Genomic DNA, 20,507 nt, shown 5'->3' with positions numbered 1-20,507 from the left:
TAAAGACTATCTTTAGAAAATACTACATGTGAAGATCTGTTAGGAAATACGGTTTCTAAGGTGGGACAGGAACATCAGCAAAACTACTTCACTGCTAGAATATGCTAGTATACTATGATTATGAAAAATCGCTAACACACTACGATTATGAAAACAGACTAAATTAAATATACTTTTTTTCATTTTTCAGTTCCAAATTCTATTCCCAGTTCATTAGCAATTGAAATGACTAACTCTCAACTTTAAAAGTAACATACTGAGTCCCAAAACAGATTAATTCAACATGCTTGTCTGACTCCTGAGTGTGATGTCAGGTAAGAAAAAGACAAGCATTATACTTTCCTGGTATGTTCTCTAACTTCCAGAAACCTACAGATCAGGGGTTCTATGAATCAGAAGTAAATTTTTTTAAAGTAAATTAGTAGCCTGGAAAGAGCTGTCCTTAAAGAAATCCACATAATAAACCTACAGCATGTACTGTCTCACAGGCTACGTCAAATGGCACTTTGTTTTTTTTTTTACAACATGGAGAGAATACTATCCCTGGATACTCACTGTACACACCACAACCAACTTAAGAGAGTTGCAGTGAAAGATTGACACATGTAGTGTAGATATTGCTTGACAAGGGAGACAATGAGGAACACCACTTCAATACACAGACTCTCCTCCAGAGGAAAACTGATAATATTATGTGGAGTCTGTGCTTGTGGCATTTTAGCATGGCAATAAAACAACCAGATGCTGACTCTTGAGCATGTATGTGAATTCAGATACTTTTGGACCATTTCTACCAAAAATTATGAGCATTACAAATAGTTACACTGGCCCTAGATTTTGCAGAAGCTTTAGACTTAGACTACCATGGGTACTGTAGCCAAAGGGCAATTTCACATCCCATTTTTTCAAATCCTTCTTATTATTCTTGGTATCTTCTCAGCTAAAAAAATACTTTCAATATTAATTTGATTTTTTTCATTCTCTGCACAGCATATTTTAGCATTTGTCTAAGATATGATGCCATATTTATGATGCCATAAAGGCAAGAGGGTTTTATTTCTCTCCAAAACAACGAACACCATCTATAATTTTCTAGGGACCATACCATCGTAAGATCACTGTAGTTTCCAATGTTCCACAAAACAGACTAAATGGATTAAAGCTGAATAGAATAAAATAGTCAAAAAAATGAGTCACGATGGGAATCAATACCTTGCTGGCAGCAGATATGGCTCAGTGCAGCCTGTAGAAATGTCTGCCAAAACCTACTTGTATTTCTTGCTCTCACGTTCTGCACAGCTGCTATTTAATCAGTGCTCTTACAGGGTGGTCCTGATTCTTGAGCCTTTGTTTTTTGCTCAAATTCTCTTGGATGGGTAAATAATTTTGTAAAACTGTAATTTCTATTTGTATATATTGTATTTCTGTGTATATGCATAAACCTAAACGCACACATGTAACCCCTTTATTTGCCCCAGAAACAAACAATAGCCAAGTGGGGAAGGAAATATGTTGGAACTCATTCTTGCACATTATTTTGTACACTGGCTGGGAAATGAAAATTGGTGGATCTGAACTACTACAGCAAGCAATGTAAAACAGTTGAAGCCACCATCACCATCAAACTCTGCATCACACCTCCTATACTATTTACTTTTTTTCAAGTCTTCTTTAATGTTGCATATTACTCAAATGCACAATTATTTTTTTAAGCAAATGGAAAACACAGTAAGAGATGTCAACACAAACAGCTGTATTCATACACATTTTCCCTTGTGCCAAATACTATGAAGAAACAATCTTCGTCAATTATTAGAATAATGTAATATCTAGGCAGTGCTTCCATTCTGCTGGCATTTTTAAGTATCAGAAACATGAAACAAGATAAAATGAAATGGAACAACAAAATATCCCCACCCTCTCCTACAAAATCACATAATCAATTTCATCTAAGATAGGATTACTTTTTCTTACCTTCAGCCATTTATCAACACACTTGGCATGGAACTCATGGTTACAGGGTAAGACTCTAAGTAGCTGCCTTGACTCAAAATCACACATGCACACCACACATCTAGAAAAGACAGTGAAGTTCAAATGTATCTGCTATGCAAGAACAACACAAATATGCAATTCCATACAAAACTTTACAGGTATGATTGCAACACAGTAGCTATTTTACTCTTTCAGTAGCTACAGCGATCTACATATCTGACAATGTAAACTGAGATTTGACTCTGGGGTTTTATGTGTGTTCTGTTATTTATTTACTGTGTTTTCACATCACAAAGCAAGTACTCTCGCTCTTCTGACCTAGCTGTTACTGCAAATTAAAGAAAATAACATCAAGCCACCTAAACTATGGATCTTTGAAAGATACCAATATACTTACAATGTCTGCTCTGACTGGTGATTGTTTGGATTGAACCTGTAGGATGGAAGCTGCTCAATGTCTGCTTTTGTTAATCCCCGTGGTTTGGCTTCTCCCAGACGTTCTGCCAAATTCAGCAGTGCCTGCAAAACATGGAAACCAGACATTTAAAAATTCACTGATCAAACAGGCTCTGGTTCCATTAGTGCTAGGGACTACCATCACATCTCACTACCTCAGCTGCTAGCACAAAACACCCTTCTATCAAGAAACGTTTAGAACTTTAGTTCTCCCATACAATACAAACTCCTTGGAAAGTCTTTCAGAACCTAACCATCTTTGTAATTATGTAAGATATTACCTCTGGGATTTCAAAACCCACTTCGCAAGGACTCAAATTCCAGTTAGTCCTGTGACTACATGCACAGCTCAGTAAATAATTAATTTCTAACTAACTCGCCTCACCCTGCTATGAAATTAACAGTGCTGTTGACCAGAAAAAAATTGCCAACTAATTTCCTTCATAAAAACACATGAATTTGGTCTTCTGAGAGAAATCATAAATTTAATGAGACAGCTTATGATTCCCACTCCATGTCTTGGGCTAGCTGAATTTAAATACGGAGATATTATCTTCAATCTGGAAAACAAATACATATCATCGAACTTTAAGCACTTTCTTGGCTGCTAATTTTTATGTTAATTTTCTGTAATCCAACAATTGCAACTAAAATCCTTTCATGTATATAATTTGCAATCTGTCGTGTATTTAACTCACGCTCCTTCATGAGGGTCCTAGGAAACAACGTCACTGGGATAGAGAATCAGTCTACAGAAAAGATCCTATGAAATGGTATTGATTTCTTAAACTTATGAACTAGGGCCCAAATTCTCAGAAGACATTGCTTCTTCTGAACCACCACAGAAGTTATTACAGAAGCGCTCATTGTTAAACTGAAGACGTGCAACTACAGAGATCTCAACGGGAGCACAGGCAAAGAGATGCAAAAGTCAGCGTTAATGATGACTAACTTAGGAGAAATCAAATGGAATCCATTAGCCTCAGAACCAACAAAGAAACAACAGTTGGAACAGCCCCATAATTATCTAGGATATTTAAGAGGGTTCTGCATCTCTAGATGTGAATTACCATCCTCTCCAGAGAGCAAGAAGAAAATGCAGTAAGGCAATTTTATAAACATTACGTTTAGATTAATTAATCCTATGATATTAAAACTATCCTGAAAGTTACACTCATAAAGCCATTAACTTACCCTTTTCTTTTCAAAGTGTTTCACTTCTGTTTGGTATTTAAAATAAATTAAATTTTGAAAGGAGAAGAGTAGCATGGAGAACATAAAAGTTGAACAATTTAATGATTACTAGACTGGATAGGTGAATTCTGAGAAAGAGCAATAGACAAGAAAGAAAGCTAAACACTTCTAATATCCAGTATTACAAAAAAAAATCTGAAAGAACCATTTTTGGATTCTGTCTTCACAGTCACTACATTTATTTGGAAGACAAAACCAGGATTAAAAGCAAAATATAATAAATTTTTTCCTATTGCTTGAGCTAACATCTGTTCTTTAAAGGTAGTTGTAGTTCACACACCAACCTCATAGTTTTCTACCTCTCCATCTTCCACATCCAACTCAAAGCTGAAAGCTGGTCCAACTGCCGGTGGCACTGGGAGCATTGATCTACCATGAGAGCAAACAAGGATAAGGTTCAGCATCTTGCTGAAGGAAAGCACAGAAACATCTGGCAGAGGTAAAGTAACCTTTCTGATGCCTCTCAAACCAACATGTTCTCAGAACTGGCAAAAATGTTATGTTTGAAATCAAGAACAGACATTTGAAGTGAAAGAGTCACAGGAAAAAGCTTTTTCTGACATTGGGAATGCTGACTTTTTAACTGCATGCACGTTTCACTCGGTACTTTTAACCAACAATAGTCTAATTATCACAGACCATGGAGACCAAAAACTGACAAAAAAATTGAAAAAAATTCTGGTTTTAAACATGTTTTATTTCTCTAAGTGGATAAAAGACCATCAAAGAGGAATGCTAAGTTCATTTAGCTCTCCAACATAAAAGTCTTGCAACTTCTGCAAGCCTAAAACACACAGTGAAGATAAATAGGATTTGCTACCGGACTAACTTCCATCCTGAAAGCAAGCACAAATTCACTTTCTCAGGTACTGTGATGTTGGTTAAAGCAGAATCCTTTCAGACTGAGAGATCAGAGAGATGTTTTTCTGGTTGTATATTAGTATGTCTTTTTACCCCCCTAGGTAGTACAATGGGTCAAAACTTCATCCACAGACATGGAAATCACAAATTCAAAGCACTACTACAGTAGAATCAGGAATTACTGTGCCACATCATGTCCTCAATGAATAGGCAAGAAGCTATGACTTTATTTTCAGACTGCAAGATGAAAAGTCGAACAACTTTGCTGAATCAGTTTTCTGGTGCCATTTTCATGCTACGTCTGAAATTGCACAGAGAGAATCTACAGATCTGGTGTCTTGGTTATTTCCTTGTCAATGTCACCTTTGCCACCAGAAACTTAATCTTTGTTTTCCAAACATTTAAATCTTACTTCCAATATAGAACACAGAAGACTAATACATCTGATGTGACAGACCCAAACTCTCTTCCAGAGAGTCTACTGTAACACACTACAGATAATTCCTAAACATTAATTGTCCCACATCTTTTCCAGAAACAGATACTCAGAGGCAGAACAGAAATATGGCAGCTGTGACAGAGCAGCACTTCAGCCAATGAAGAGTAACACATCACAGAAGTTCCCACTCTTGTGATTTATAAATAAGAACCAAACCAAATTTATTTATTCCATAAGTGAAGACTCCTACAACTTGATCCTACAGTATAACTATGCCTCTGTAAGAGTACCATAGAACTATGATTTAAAATCTGTTGAAGATTTTACCAAGAGTTCAGAAACAAGAGGCTAACTGTGCCTCAAAATACCTACAAAACTACACTGGACAAAAACGATTTACTTGTATTTTTCCTTGCTCAGTGGTGTAGGTTATTCAAAATAGGCTGAAAAGTTTACACAAAAACGGAAGTTTTCCTCTGAAACAGAGGTGAAATATGAGTGGTCTCTGGTAGAGTCCAACCATAAAAAGTGCCAAGATGTTTGCTGACTTCTTAATAGCCTATATGGAAGCAAATGTACTTTTCACTTACAGCACATAAGGTAATAGGCTGGGATGGTAAGGGTGTGGTGGTATTGGCTGCTGTGATCGGTATCTGCTGCGCCCTGTGAGTCTTCGAGGCATAAAAGGTGGGTAAGGCTGCAAGAAAGAAGAAAATAAGCTTCAACTGAAACTTGTGGAACTGGAACTTGAGTCCAGTTTTGAGCTCCCCAGCACAAGACAGACATGGACATATTGGAGAGAGTCCAACAAAGGGTCACTAAGATGGGACTGGAGCATCTCACATGTGTGAAAAGGCTGAGACAGCTGAGCCTGTTCAGCCTGGAGAAGAGAAGGCTCCGGGGGATCCTATCAATGTATACCTGAAGGGAGGGTGCAAAGAAGACGGAGCCAGGCTCTTTTCAGCGGTGCCCAGTGGCAGGACCAGAGACATTGGGCACAGACTGAAACACAGTAGGCTCTGTCTGAACATCAGGAAACACTACTTTAATCTGAGGGTGACTGAGCACTGGCACAGGTTGCCTAGGGAGATGGTGGAGTCTCCCTTTCTGGAGATACTCAAAAGCTGGCTGGACATAGTCCTGGACATCCAGTTTTAGGTGGCCGTGCTTGACCATAAAACCTCCCTTTCAACCTTATCCAGTCTGTGAGCCCATGATTCAACATTTTCTATGCTTAATCTCTACCCTCAGTAATGAAATCTACTTTCAGTAAATCATTATTTTAAAAATCCATACTCTGCTAAAATCTGTAAGAATCTCAGCCTCAATTTGAAATTACTATTCCCATCTATAATATACAATCATACCACTTCAAGTGAGAAAGTGGTAATATACAACAGAAATCCTTACAAGTTCTTGTGTGTTTACTGTTGGTATAGTTTGGGAAACAGGATGTGAATTGTTGACCCTCTTGTAAATAAAAAAGGCTAACGCACCTTATGCAGGCCTGTGCATAAGCAGTTGAGTAAAGAAGCCCTTAAAACTCATTAAAAATGAGAATTTTAAAAAAAATCTGTTTAAAAAACCTCTAACATTTAAGCAATGATATATATTTACGTTTAGGCTTAAAGGCTTGAAGTCTTTCAGGTGTATGTGGGAGGTTTAATCACTATAATTTCTGCAGCTGGACAACACATAGAGAGACACTCACGCCCAAAGTTTCAATGCATTCATTCCACAGAAAAACCAGGGCGCTTTTTGTCATCTTTTAGTAAAATGTTTTTGTGTTTTCTGCAACTGAAATTCATGTGTCCCTACTGAATTCATATTTGAGGGTCTTAAGACTTTTTTTTTAAACAAAGAACACTTATCTAAGCCTTTACTAACACATTTTTCTTACATGTTTGAAATCTAAAATCACATCACCCCAATGACTAACCTAAAATCCCCTAATTTTACATTATATTATAATTACATAAATTATAATTAGATAGCCATACATAAAAATAACATATGAATATAAACACAATGCAAAAGAACCATGTTCCTTTTGGTTGAAGTCTCAAACAAGATGTATCAATTTTGCTGCTTTGTGAATTCTGCAATCCAAAAACATAATTAGAAACTGTTGTGTACATGGAATGAGAAAGAATCAGAAATGCAGCTATTCTACTGTAATGTTAATGCAAATAAAGCCTTTTAAAGACTTATTATTACTTTATAAAAGGCCACATGGTTACTTGTAGTATGTCTCTATTCTACTCCTTAGCAATAAACAACACAGAGCTGAGGCATCAGAGAGGACAAATGCTACAATCTGCAGAAAATGGTATTATGTTCCCTATCTACTTTAACAACCAAACTTAAAAATTAAGGAAGTCTGACTCCAAGCAAAACATGTATGATTAGACTGACTCATCTAACAAGCATACTGAATAAAATACAAGCAGTTTATGGAAGCTTTCAAGTGTCCTGGACTCCAGAGTGTCTCATACTGCCTGAAAACTTCATTCAAAATCAGTACACTTTTAAATTATGAGTAAGTTGATCACTTTTTGAAATGGTGGACATTAATGTGAACCTTCATAAAAACTGCAGCAAGTATTTGTCTAGGTTCTGTGATTTCAAGGAGACTCAGTAATGACAAGGTATCTGCATATTCCGCAGCTGCAGGGCCTAAAATTTAATTATTATTTAAAATTTAAATAACAATATGCCCCTAAAACCACTGACAACTTCATGCACATGTCAAACAATAAAAAATTTCAGCATCTATACTTGGGATCTAGTTTTTTCTCCCAGCACCACACAGGCAGGAGAGAGGGCATTTTGTTTTTTTTTTAAAAAGTGACCCGCATGAAACAACCACAACAACGACAACAACAACAAAAACAACAACAACAAAACCCTGACCCATTTCAGGACTAGTATAATTACAGACTAAAGCAGATGACAAAGATTGTAGAAGTAGCATCACTGAACACACCACAGAAGCACACAATTCAACAAAATTCAACACAGATTTTATCCTGCACCACTTTAAATTTTATTTTGTGCCACTGCAGTTGAACTGGCTGTCAATCCCCTGAAAGCTGACTTACATCCAGCTTTATAACATGGCTATATTTATAATATATGGTGTGGTCTAAATCATGGAAGCACTCTACAACTGCTTAAAGAGAAAAACTGCTTTTAAAGCATTCTGGCTTTCCTGAGCTGTGGAAACTCAACATGATGAAGAATTAACTAAAAGAAACAATGTTTTTTTCTAAACTGTACTAACCAATTCTTGCAACCGAAGTCCTGGACTATGTGACAACATGGAAGTTTTCTAAGTAAATCCTGCTGCACTCTGCAGATAATGTTACTGGAAATAATTTGCTGGTGCCATTAAATTACCCTTGACTTGATTAACATAAGCTTAAAAAAAATACCACAGTATGCAGCTATTCCAACAATGGAATATGATTGTAAAAGTGTGACTTTTCAACCAAATGTACTACAGAGTAAGGATCGAGAATGTTAATGCAGTATGAAAGAGAATGTAGCATAGAAAACAATACTTACTACCCCAAATGACACCTCCTGGTGTAATGGATCATGGGCTAAGAACTGAAGAGGAGCTGAGGGAGGCAACGTTGGTGGATGGGCTGAGGGAGGGTATGTAAAACCTCCTACAGGAAGATGTTCTCCAAGCAATTCTACATCATTTTCTATCCTTTGAAGTGGCTACAAAAAAAACCAGAGATAGCCTTTGTTGCAATAATAGAGATGAAATCTTTTCCCCAGTAAAGAACTGCAGTCCCAGCTATATATTCTGTGCTGCTGTGATCAATTTTATAGTAACTCTGAACAACTCCTAGGTCATTAAAACTAACCAAAAAAAGCAAAGACAACACTACACATTTGATATAAATTCACCTTTTCCAGATAGCCATGCTTATAGACCAGGAATTTATGTGATCTAGCAAATATAGGAGTGACTGTAATTTCCTGTATCTTGCATTTTTCAGGACAAATATTAACTCTCCTTCTTGTCAGGCTGCTCTAACTGTATAATATGCCAGACAAAAAAAAAAAAAAAAAAAAAAGAACAACCATAGACAAGAACTGAAACTGTGCCAGAAAAACCGAAAAAACCGAAAAGTAGAGGGAAATCATGGTGGTTCCAGTAGATGAAACTGATAATGACATCCAGAAAGTAAGTAGAGACTTTCCTAGGAGGGTCATGCAAGCAGTCCTAACAAGTAGTCCTGAGGTTTTAGAACCATGAGATTCCAGAAAAGTTTTGTTTTCTAGTCAAATCTATTACATCAGTCAGGTCCAAAAGTGGCCAAGAAACAACCAGGAATTCTCACGGTTTCATAAATCCATAATTTTCTGTTACTGACACTGAATTCCACCATTTCAAGAAATTCAGCTAAGAAAGCCACCTTGTGGAACCAAAGGAATATTCTGTTTTCCTGCTACACACAACAAACAAGATATTCTTAAATCACTATGATACAAGCTTTTTGGCAGAACTGAAAGCTGACAGGCAAGTCTAGTTAGAAAACTAAGTAAGCAACTTGAGCTGAAACATGAGTCCATACATTTTCTAAAGCTAAGTCATGTAAAGATTTCTACCATAAAAAAACCACTTTGTTAGAATGATGGAAACTGTTCTCCCATCACTGTAATGAAGTGATTTCAATCCTATCCACACCGGAGATATGGCATGAAGGAGTCTCAGCAGTGTTTGCAACAATAAAGTTATATTCTATTTCTGTGTTACTGAAATATCTGCATCTTCTACTCAGCAGGGCAAACAAATGGACAAGTACTCAGATAACCACATAGAAAGAGTGATAGGCCAGAACTACAAAACCTGATTTCCCCCTAAATCTAAAACAGGGTCACATTTTCCCATGTCTGCACAGTCCATTTCACTAAGGTAAATCTGCTTAAGCGACAACATCAGTAACTTTCATAAGTGTAAAGGAAATGTCCTAGGAAAAGGACTGGTCATTTAAAAATTAATCAGGAAGTAATCCAAAAGAAACATGCAATTAAAGCAACACTGTGCTTTTGTCTCTGCTAAGCTTTTCTCCAAAATGCCTACGATATGCTTATACAACCTCCTCCAGATTCTATTCTGCCTCCTGGGAAAGAAATACCGGATGGTGAAGGAAATACCCATCCTTCTGAGAAGTAAAAGACTATGGAGAAACAGCACAGACAATGATGAAATCTGAAGTGAAACAGTGTAGAAGTATTTTTTCATTTTCATACCAAGCAGGTATTTCAACAATTTGAAAGAAAATCCTTGTTTCCTCACTCAGGTGTCAGTACTATGTGCCCATCCAGCCCACCAGTTCTACTGAGGGTGGAGTAAGAAGCATTACTTACCGACCGTGACTGCTGTGCTTGGAAAGGAACAAACTGTCCTGGAGGAGGTAAGTGAGGAGGGTGGTGTGTAGAGATATGAGGAGGATGCAAAAGAAATGGGTCACTAGAAATGAGGGGTGGAAATGCTGCATATGGTACAGGTAGGTGCTGGACTGAGCACGCCTGAAGCATCTGAAATAAAATGAAAACAATACATTTTTGGAGTGTACACATTCCCTATACAGTGTTCTATATTCTATGCATTTGTTATGGAAAGACATAATTGCAACAGAACAGTTATTTAGCCTTGCTGAAAAAGCCTCCAAAATGCACATAAATAATAACACATTCAAATACCCAAGGAACAGTGATTACTACAGAACAGGCTCTAGGAAGTAGCAGTGTGACATCTGCCATGAGCTGCTCATGAGGTCACCAGAAGTCTAGATCTTCAATACTCCAGGATTAGACAGGCTCCTAAGTTATGAGCAGACACCGTTATCCTAGTTAATTTTATTTTTCCTCCATATCATCATCAAAACAACATGCCAAAGCAATGGTCTTGCAACCACCTTAAGCTCCAGATGCAGGTGAGGGACTCAACTGTCACATAGTGCCTAAAGACCTCTGCTGCCTCATTATACCATGAATAATTCCTACAGTCTGCTCCATTTTGCACTTTTGGGTGAGTTCTACACTCTAAAATTAGCTCCTTAGTGACAGATACTACAGGAAATAGCTCTTTTTCTCACCTTCTTTAAATTCCTGACACAAGAGCAACTTTAGGCACTTATGTTTGAACACTAAAATGATGCAGGCACTGCAGGGGAACGGCAATGTGCTTTGTGGCATCATTGTTCAGTTTTACTTCCACCTTTATATATGGAGGAGCAAGGAACTTGCATTCTCTTTTTTGTTGCACTTTGATCCATTATGAGAGCATCAGACATTTGTTTTACACTTTTAACAATTACAAGACCATTTAATTAAGATATTAATACCCAATCTTGAAAAGAAAGACCACCCAGTTTTGAGCTCTCACTTTTTTTTCTTATTGGTAATGTCACACAGCATACATTTATATATTGATTATAATAGCATAAAATAATAAAAGGAATTAATTTTAAATTATTATTTCTGTAGTGGAGGAAACTATCATCTCAATTTGCTATGATCATGACCAAATATAAAACTCCAAATACACCAAAACACTAGTAGATTAATTTGATCCAGCTCCTATTTTTAATTTAAATGCTGACTGGTTCTTTTCCCTCAGTTACTACATAATTTTTTTCTAAAAAAACGAAACAAAAAATCATTAACAGTGTTTCTATGGTTATAATAAGTTTTTATTTTATTTTACTAGATTGAAAACTGTCCTCTGAAATAGCTGAAGATAAATTTGCAGGTAGAACACCTCACAGTCTTTTTCAGAACATGAGATTCTTTGGGAAACACTGAAATAGGATTCTGCATGGTAAAGATTACCATAGCTGCTATATGTTTGGAAATGTTTGACTTGTGCTATGCCTATGTCACTTTTTAAAGTTAGGGCAAATGAGCCCACACTAACTTCCAAGCAGAAAAAAAATTAAAATTACATGTTTATTCATTCAAGCTTTTAAAAAGTTCTTCAGTTTGGAGATATCATAGAATGACCTGGGTTGGAAGGCACCCTAAAGATCATTTTGTTCCAAACCCTCTGCCATGGGCAGGGACACCTTTTACTAGACCAGGTTACTCAGAGCTTCATCCCAACCTGGCCTTGAACACTTTCAAGGATGTGGCATCCATAACTTTTCTGGGCAACCTGTTCCAGTGCCTCACCACCCTCATAGTAAAGAATTCTTTTTCCTAATATATAATTTAAACCAACTAATTTTCTGTTCAAAGACATTCCCCATCTTCTTCTGTCACTACATGCCCTTACCAAAACTCTCTGTCCAACATTCTTGTAGGCTCCTTTCAAGTACTGGTGTTAGGGTTCCCCAAGGCCTTCTCTTTTCCAGGCTGAAAAACCAAATTATCTCAGCCTTTCTTAATATGACAGGTGCTCTATTCCTCTGATCATCTTGGTGTCCCTCCTTTGGACTCACTCCTGCAGTTCCATGTCCTTCCTGTGCTGAAGACCCCAGAGCTGGATGCAGGGTTCTAGGTGGCTTTCACCAGAGCAGAGCAGAGGGGCAGAATCCCCTCCCTCCCCTGCTGCCCACGCTGCTCTGGATGCAGCCCAGGACACGTTTGGCTCTCTGGGCTGGGAGTGCCCATGGCTGGGTCATGTCCAGCCTCTCAACCAGCAGCACCCCCAAGGCCTTCTCACAGGGCTGCTCTCCACCTGTTCAGCCCCAGCCTGTGTTGGTACGACCCAGATGCAGCACTTTGTGTTTGGTCTTGTTAAATCATGTGAGATTTCACATGGACCCCTTTCTCAAGCTTGTCTATGTCCCCCAGATGCCATCTTGTCCTTTGAAGAACTTTTAAAACTGATGAAAGTATTTAATAAATGGCATTTATTTACTTCATATTTACACATGCAGTGAGAGAGACAAATATTGTGAAAATAACAAAAGGCATTTGGGAAGTTCACAGATGAAACTGGTGAACAAAGTGACATGCTGGAGTACATGGGCTACCTTGAGATGTATTTTTAGAGGCTGGAGAAATTGGCTGACAGGAACTATGAAAAGTTCAAAGGCAAATGTGAAGTCTGGCACTGGAAAAGAGTAACTGAATGGATCAGGACACTCTTAGACTAATTGGCTGCAATCAGATTTTCAGAAAAAAGTGGGGCTGTGGTGGACATATACACAATACCCATAAATGTACTCAGTCAAAAAGGGCTATGGCATGTTGGGCTGCATGGCTAAGAAAGTAACTGGTGAAGCCAGTGAAGTGATTCTGCCCTTCCATTCAGAAACTGTGACATTAATCTCAAGTCCTGGGCCCAGTTTTCAGCCTCCAGTGCCAAACAGAGACAATGACAACATGATGACCAGGTCTTGACGAAAGTCACGATGACCAGTGACTTGGAGAAAACTGCATAAAAGAGGTGGCAGAATTAGACTTTTTCTTCTTTAAAAAGAGAAAACTAAGCAAAAACCTTATCCCTATGTCTAAGTATTTCTGAGAGTGGACACGAAGACTCCAAGTCCTCCTCAAGAAGCAAAATAAAAGAGCACAATGGAACCAAGATACTACAAAGAAAACTCAAGTAGAAATTCTTCATCGCAAGGACAGTCAAACACTGCAGCAGAAGCTTAGAGGAGTTCTGAAATCTCCATACTTGGAAGTTGGTACTGCAGCTGACAATCTCCAGAAGCCCCGCTTAACTTAAAACTATTCCTCAATTTTATGCTTTAACAGGAGAAAGCATGAAGTCTCCCTGTTAAGGCTACGGAAACTGAACTGTTTATATTCAACTGTACTGGATCTACTCTCTCAACACACTTGATTAACTGCTGAACATTCAAAACAAAAACCAGAGCTTTACTCCTATATGTATTAAAAGGACAGCTGCATTGTTGAATAACAATACATTTTATGAATTTCACAGATAATATACTAACTCAAAACATAGGGTAAGATTATTAGTATCATTTGGATGGCTTTCTCTAAGCCCCAATACAGTTTCAGATTTTTCTCTGTTGTTTCTTAGGACATGTCGCTTTTTACCTTGCTGAATTTACTATGAAAATATTGTTCCAGTCTCCGAGTACTTATTCTGAGATTGCTTTGTTCCACTAACACCACCACTAAACCAAAGAAAAAGGCTGTCTCTCATGCTGCCTCAGGGATACACACCAGCTTATGTAACACACTTTCACCAATTTGATGGGTAAGGGGAACTGATTCTCATTTACCCCAGAGTTGCCAGCAGCATGCTGCAGACATTGGGATAAATGGCACATGGGCATGATAAATGCAAATTACACTTACTTTTCAATGAGCAGCCTGAAGAAATAGATGGGTCATATCAAGGGTTTTGTTTCAGTGCCACACAGGTTTATTCATGTCACAGAATGCACCACAGGAAAAGCAAAGCTACATACTGCTGGCAGAGACCAACATTATACCAACCTCAAAAGTGTTCACTAGACCCTGTATACAGTACCATGTATGACATTATAAATTTATACTAGAGAAATAGATTGAAGCTGGTGTAGTTAGAGAGACCCACTTACTGGGGGAGGCACACTGCAAACTGGAAGGTGCTGGCCACTGAAAACCACTGAGCACCCTGGGACCTGCTGCGTGCTGCAGGCTGGAATGTGCTGGCCAGTGCAAAGTGGTATCCCATGAGGAGCCACAGTTGTCACTGTGTATGAAACAGGAACTGTGCCCTGATGGATCTGCAGCAAAAGGAAAAGAAAATGTATTTAATAACTTATTGCAAAGCCTTAACACTGTTGTACAGCACAGTAAGGTAACAAGCTTTTAATTACAGATCAGAAAAATAATATATTCACAAAGAAAGTATAAAAGGAGGTACACGATTGTAATTTCTGTTCATTAAAATGTTTTCATCAATGGAATATTTATTGATCAGAATTTCTGGGTAAGAGGGACCTCTCAGCTTAACATGTTAAAACGTCAGTGGCACTGTTCAGCCAGACTCGTCATGAACTTACAGCATAAAGCAAAACCATTATCTGATCACTAGCAGAAGTGTTAAAAATGTAAGTTTATTAGACTGCTAGAATGGCATTGGCTTCCATCCTTTCACTTGGCCATGACACCAGTGCTATGCAACTGCACTGAATGCAAACCAGCTTTTAAGCACAGATGTTACAGCTGCGTTCTGTGCACATGCAGCTTCCAATGCAGACATCCACGTAGCCAGGTCTATTCATGGCTATGTAGCAACTAGTGTACTTGTGCTGTGGCCTGTTTATTTAGTAAACAACAACAAAGGTTACCTCAACAGGATCACAGAATCATTTAGGCTAAAATACCCCTAAGTTTATCAAGTCCAACCATTAATCCAGTACTGCCACCCCTAAATCACATCTGTCATTGCCACACCTATGTGTCTTTTGAATACCTGCAGGCATGGTAACTCCACCACTTCCCTGGGCAGCCAGTTGCAATGCCTGACAATCCTTTCCATAATTTTTCCTAATATCCAATCTAAACTACGCTTGTGCAATTTCTTGTTCTGTCACTTGCTACTTGGGAAACCAATGTCCACCAGGTTATAACCTCCCTTCAGGTAGTGTTAGAGAATGGTAAGGTCCTCCCAGAGCCTCCTTTTCTCCAGGCTAAGCACACCCAGCTCCCTCAGCTGCTCCTCATGTGATTTGTGCTCCAGACCAAACCAGTTCCATTGCTCTTCCAAGAACATACTCCACCAACGCAATGTCCTTGTAGTGAGAGGCCCAAAACTTCTTTTACAGGTCCTCAGTTGCATAATTCTATACAAAGTGCTGTCACAGAGAGGAATTATTTACTGTCTGGACCAACTAAGTATAGAATTTTTTCATATAATTTACGGAGGAGTTGATTACGCTTGAAGGGTTAATTTAGGTAAGCAACAAAACTATCATGAGTTCTGCTGTCATATAGACAACCAACTATAGGCAATGTGAATTCTTCCTCTAAATAATACATTTTAACTATTTAATGACTCCTAAGCTAAGGTGAGGTATTTCACATGAAACAGAATACATAATTAATAAGTATCATAGCACACCTTTATCACAGGAAACTAATTACAAAAGCAAAACAACTTCATTTCAAAGGTTTAAGACAGAGACACAGAGAAATATGCCAGTTCACGCATTGACAAATTGGTAAGTACGAATTGTTAAGTATCAATCTTCCTCACTAAAAGTGTGAACTTTTTGGGTTTTTTTTTTCACTGTCTGTGGCAATGCTTCGTACACATAATATGCAACAAAAACCACCACTCTATAAGAAGTCAAATAGAATTTAGTGCTCTGTGACTTCACTGTCAGCTATGAGATGAGGTAAACTATTTGGTGAGGAGAGGGATCTTCAAGATGGAGGGAAAACCCCCCAAAACCAACCACCACATCTTGAACAGCCTTCTGTGCTCTAAAAATTTTACCTGATCATGAATGTCAACCATCACTGCATTCTGCTGTGGTGGGTGAGCAGCTGGGTGCAACATACGAGGAGATACATTCGGTGGGCGAAAGGCTCGAGGCTCTTCTATTGCTTGCTGCTGTCCATAGGAGAGATGGTGATAGTTTTCATCCTGGCTAATAGAATTATGTCTAGACAAACGATCTCTCCTTGTTCTCTGACGTCGAACAGGAGGACTGGAAATGCATTAGAAAAATTAGTGGTTATATAAATGACACAAATTCTTTTTAATAACTAAAACATCAAGAAAATAAAATATCAAGGAATTTTTTAAACTGGAAAATTTTCCTGGAACAAATTTATTAGATTGGAATAAAACTTTTTTACTGACAGAACTGCTAGAATCCTTATAAATGACACTTTTTTCAGTATGGAAATACTTAACAGAGCATAGCTTAATGCTGTTAGGGAAACCAAGAGAAGAACTCCTATGCAAATATTACTGTGTTAAAAAAATGACACCTGGATTGCCACAGCAGTGCTCAAAAGTCAAGATAGCAATCTTCACGACATTCCCATGCCTTTATTCTATCTAAGTAAAAATCCTTCATTAAATGATCACAGATTTCCCAGGGTCTTTGTTTCAACCACACCACAGATGATTGCTTGCTTAGTGACAGCAAAGCAGTAAAGTAACAAATTAATTTTTCAGCTCTCACATGTTCACTACGTAACTGAGTGCATTCTAAGATCCTTTCCAGAAGATCCTAGGGAATTATGATTGTGGTATTGTTTCTTTTTCAGAGTGGAGAACATCTGTAGATAAATTTAGACCAGAGCATATACCTCTTTTGAGCAACTGATCTACAGGTGTAGGATTTGATTATGTATTCTTATATAATGGTGTGTATGTTCTGAGCAAAGCTGCAAAGACCTTGAGTCAGAACTTCTAGAAATCAGAGACCAGTGGTTCAGGTTCAGCACTCAGAAAATGGTGCACACAAATGTGATAAACTTACTATGAGAAGTCTTGAACAAGTCACTTCTCATTTATTTGGAAGGGGAAAGCACTGAAAGCACAAAATGATCTTGCAGTACTTTTAGCACATGCCTTCCAATCTCCACAACATGCTCAAGTTACAGGTCCCAGAAGCAACAGCAAATTAAAGCTACACAGGGTGAAACCGTTTCCCATTTATTGAAACAGGCTAAAGGACCCAAACTGCAGAGAAGAGACAAAAAGGATCTGTGATCATTATTAGAACATGTCGTCTCCAACACTGCATGGAACAGAACTTTTGCTATTACCAAATAAAAATTAAATAAACCACCAAGCTGTTGGCAAATCCTAGATAATTCTCAGGTTGAGTCTAACTTTTGTGCTGCATGGAACAGACATACTCAGGGGAAGTGAGACCACATCACCAGCTACCCAGATCCTACTGTGAGCACATGATACACTGTCTCAAGCCACTATTTGTCGACCCTACCTCACCAGAGACTTAATTACTTCATTGCCTCTCTTAGAACTGAAACAAATTCTCAGCAGGTGAGACAGAAGGCATAAGGCCAGGCTGTATGTAACACAGCAAAGAAAAACCCAAAAATTTAAAATTGCATAACCACCTTAATTTTTATAAACCACATAGCAGAACATACAAGCTGTGTTTTCTTCTAACCACTGAGAACCTAAATTTAAGTTCTTACTAATATATTTTATCTTAAATCCAGTCTTCTTTCCTGAAGTTTTTGTTGCACTCTGTATTGCTTTATTACCAATATGATATAACTTAGACATTCTCCTTAGGTAAAATTAGCATATGTAACTTTTAAGCACAGAACTAGTAATGCAGATGTTTTACTGTTTGGAGTACTCAGGTTGTTTTAAATTTTCTATTTCCTGCAATGAAAAAGAAATGGTCTGAACATTTTAACGTAAAAATGCCTATGTGAGGATTTTTCTTTGGAAAAGCTCCAAAAATATAGAAAAGTTACAAAAGACAGCACCAGTGCTTCAGAACAGAAATTATCTTAATTGCCACCAGTACTTCAACAAGGTGGCTTCTTAGACAAGGTTGCTCTCATAAAACTAGTCTTGCCTCTGTCTTGGTTAAAAGGCCTGGTTTTAGTTTTCTATGAACCCAGAATTATGGAAAAAGCCAACAAGGACTGGCAAAACTTCTGGAATATCTTTTTAAATGAAAGAAGAAGTATCATTCTCTGGCAAAAAGCAAAGCTAGATTTTTTTTCCTGTGCAGAATTGTAAACATACTATCCTTTCAGTCAGCAAAATTCAGAGCATCTGGATACATAATCAGTTTCTGAATTATTGGAAATTACTTCAGAATAATTGGCAAGACATGGGTCTAAACTATTATTGAACTTCAGTAAAGAACTTGTGCTTAAAGACTTCAAAAACAGCCACAAAAAAATCCTCTGTTACTACATGCACAGTATAAACATGGTAAATGCCAGGTTAAAACAAAGAGACAGGATGAAAGTGGTGAAAAAATTGCAGGAATTCCTACCCTCAGGTAAGAACAGCCATCAAAAGGTATCCATAACTGCAGAGTTAGTATGTGCAGATCTTAGTATTTCTAACAAGGGTGATTTCTTTGCAGTAAGACATTCTTGAATCCCTTTAGTTCAGAATTACATTCAAGACAAGGAGGAAAGGAAGCACAGATGAAAGGTAAGGCACAGCAATGGTACAGATCCCCCCATTTCACAATGACTGATAAAGATAAATTGGAATGGACTTCTGTTTCACACAGGCATGCATCATGCTTTTACATTCATAAATTATCTGTGCAATATAAAAGTATCTAGACAAAACTAACCTTTCTGCAAATTCACACCAGAAGGCTATCTTTTTCAATGCACTATTTATTTGCTTACAATGAATCAGAATAAAAAAACCACAACAAATTAGGGCACTCTTGTTTTAGGCACAGTACAAAATTACTGATACCAAGAGGTAAGGTCCAAATAGTGAGGCAGGTAATGAAAAAAAAAAAAATCAAAAAAAAATTCCAGGTAATAAAAAATGCCAAGACAAACTGTCCTGACCAACAGGAGTCAACTGGTAGGATGAAAGAGTTAATGCTGATGACACTGGGGCAGCAATGCCCACACTAGACACACTTCAAAGGTATTGCCTGCACTTGCCCTAGCTTGTTTCCTTGAGTTCAATGACTATTTGCAGCTGGAGTGCACCTTTCATCTTATCTTAACCTGCAAACGTGGTGAACTCTGAAACCATCCTGCAATGAGAAGAGAAAACAAAGCCGGGAAAACAAAAAATTTGCTTCAAAGCATAGGCATAACCTCACTTAAAGCATTAATAACAGATTCACTTATAATTATCTTAAGGAATCAAGCTTTTGATCCATGAGAATGGCTATTAGTTCTGGTATGACTCCAGAGCACTCTTAAGACTCAGAAAGACTCCTGCAAAACAAGAAGCATGTGTGTATTGTTCCCCCTAAAAATCCTGGTCCCCCAATGGGTTAAAAAATGCTTCAACTCAAACGAAGGGAAACAAAGTACTGACACATTCAAATGTCTCTGATTTGCATTAGAAAGACTTGTGTTATTACCCAGGAGCAGGTGAGCTGGCCATAGAAAGAGTAATGTTTGTGTCCATAAAGCTGCAGCCAACCTAACAGCTCCTGCCAAACTGAAGATGACTTTCTAACAGAATGTCTCCCTGTTTACAAATGCTTTACTTGCAAAAGCCACAGGCTACTACCTCGGTAGCACTTGACTGCAACTGAATATCAAGACGCTTGTCCCATGCACATTCACCCCTTACACATTTCCATTTTTATCCTCCATCCCAAAGTATACCCAAACTGTCTAGATTCTGCTATCTAGCATTTAGCTTGTTAAGCATGCTGTTTAACTTTGCAGACGTTAATGCACATTGCAAAGAAATTTGTGTAAATTGACTGGACAACAAACAAAAAAGACTGAATGCACATACTCCAGGCATCTCAGTTCAAACCATTTGAGGTCAAGATCATTTTGTGGGACAAATACCCCTAACAGAGCATCCTTGTACCAAACTACATGAAAGGTATGATCTTTT

General features: G+C 37.9%; 1 protein-coding gene across 4 annotated transcripts in view; it reads right to left on the bottom strand.

The window, feature by feature from the left end:
• The window catches only part of RNF38 (ring finger protein 38), a 107,685-nt gene that overhangs the window by 5,884 nt on the left and 81,294 nt on the right, over positions 1-20,507 (bottom strand). For all 4 annotated transcript variants that reach the window (XM_014260979.2, XM_088054427.1, XM_014260980.2 and 1 more), the window contains 8 exons: positions 16,440-16,653; positions 14,554-14,721; positions 10,394-10,564; positions 8,573-8,734; positions 5,596-5,702; positions 3,990-4,074; positions 2,393-2,514; positions 1,975-2,074 (listed from right to left, as the gene is read on the bottom strand). In XM_014260979.2, coding sequence (XP_014116454.2) covers positions 1,975-2,074; positions 2,393-2,514; positions 3,990-4,074; positions 5,596-5,702; positions 8,573-8,734; positions 10,394-10,564; positions 14,554-14,721; positions 16,440-16,653 — 1,129 coding nt within the window. The remainder of the gene's footprint in view (positions 1-1,974; positions 2,075-2,392; positions 2,515-3,989; positions 4,075-5,595; positions 5,703-8,572; positions 8,735-10,393; positions 10,565-14,553; positions 14,722-16,439; positions 16,654-20,507) is intronic.

The sequence above is a fragment of the Pseudopodoces humilis genome, chromosome 4, assembly GCF_049639895.1.
Source record: "Pseudopodoces humilis isolate 2021_Gansu_Grassland_sample_001 chromosome 4, ASM4963989v1, whole genome shotgun sequence".
NCBI classification, from domain to species: domain Eukaryota; kingdom Metazoa; phylum Chordata; class Aves; order Passeriformes; family Paridae; genus Pseudopodoces; species Pseudopodoces humilis.
This window is presented reverse-complemented; position numbering and strand designations above follow the sequence as displayed.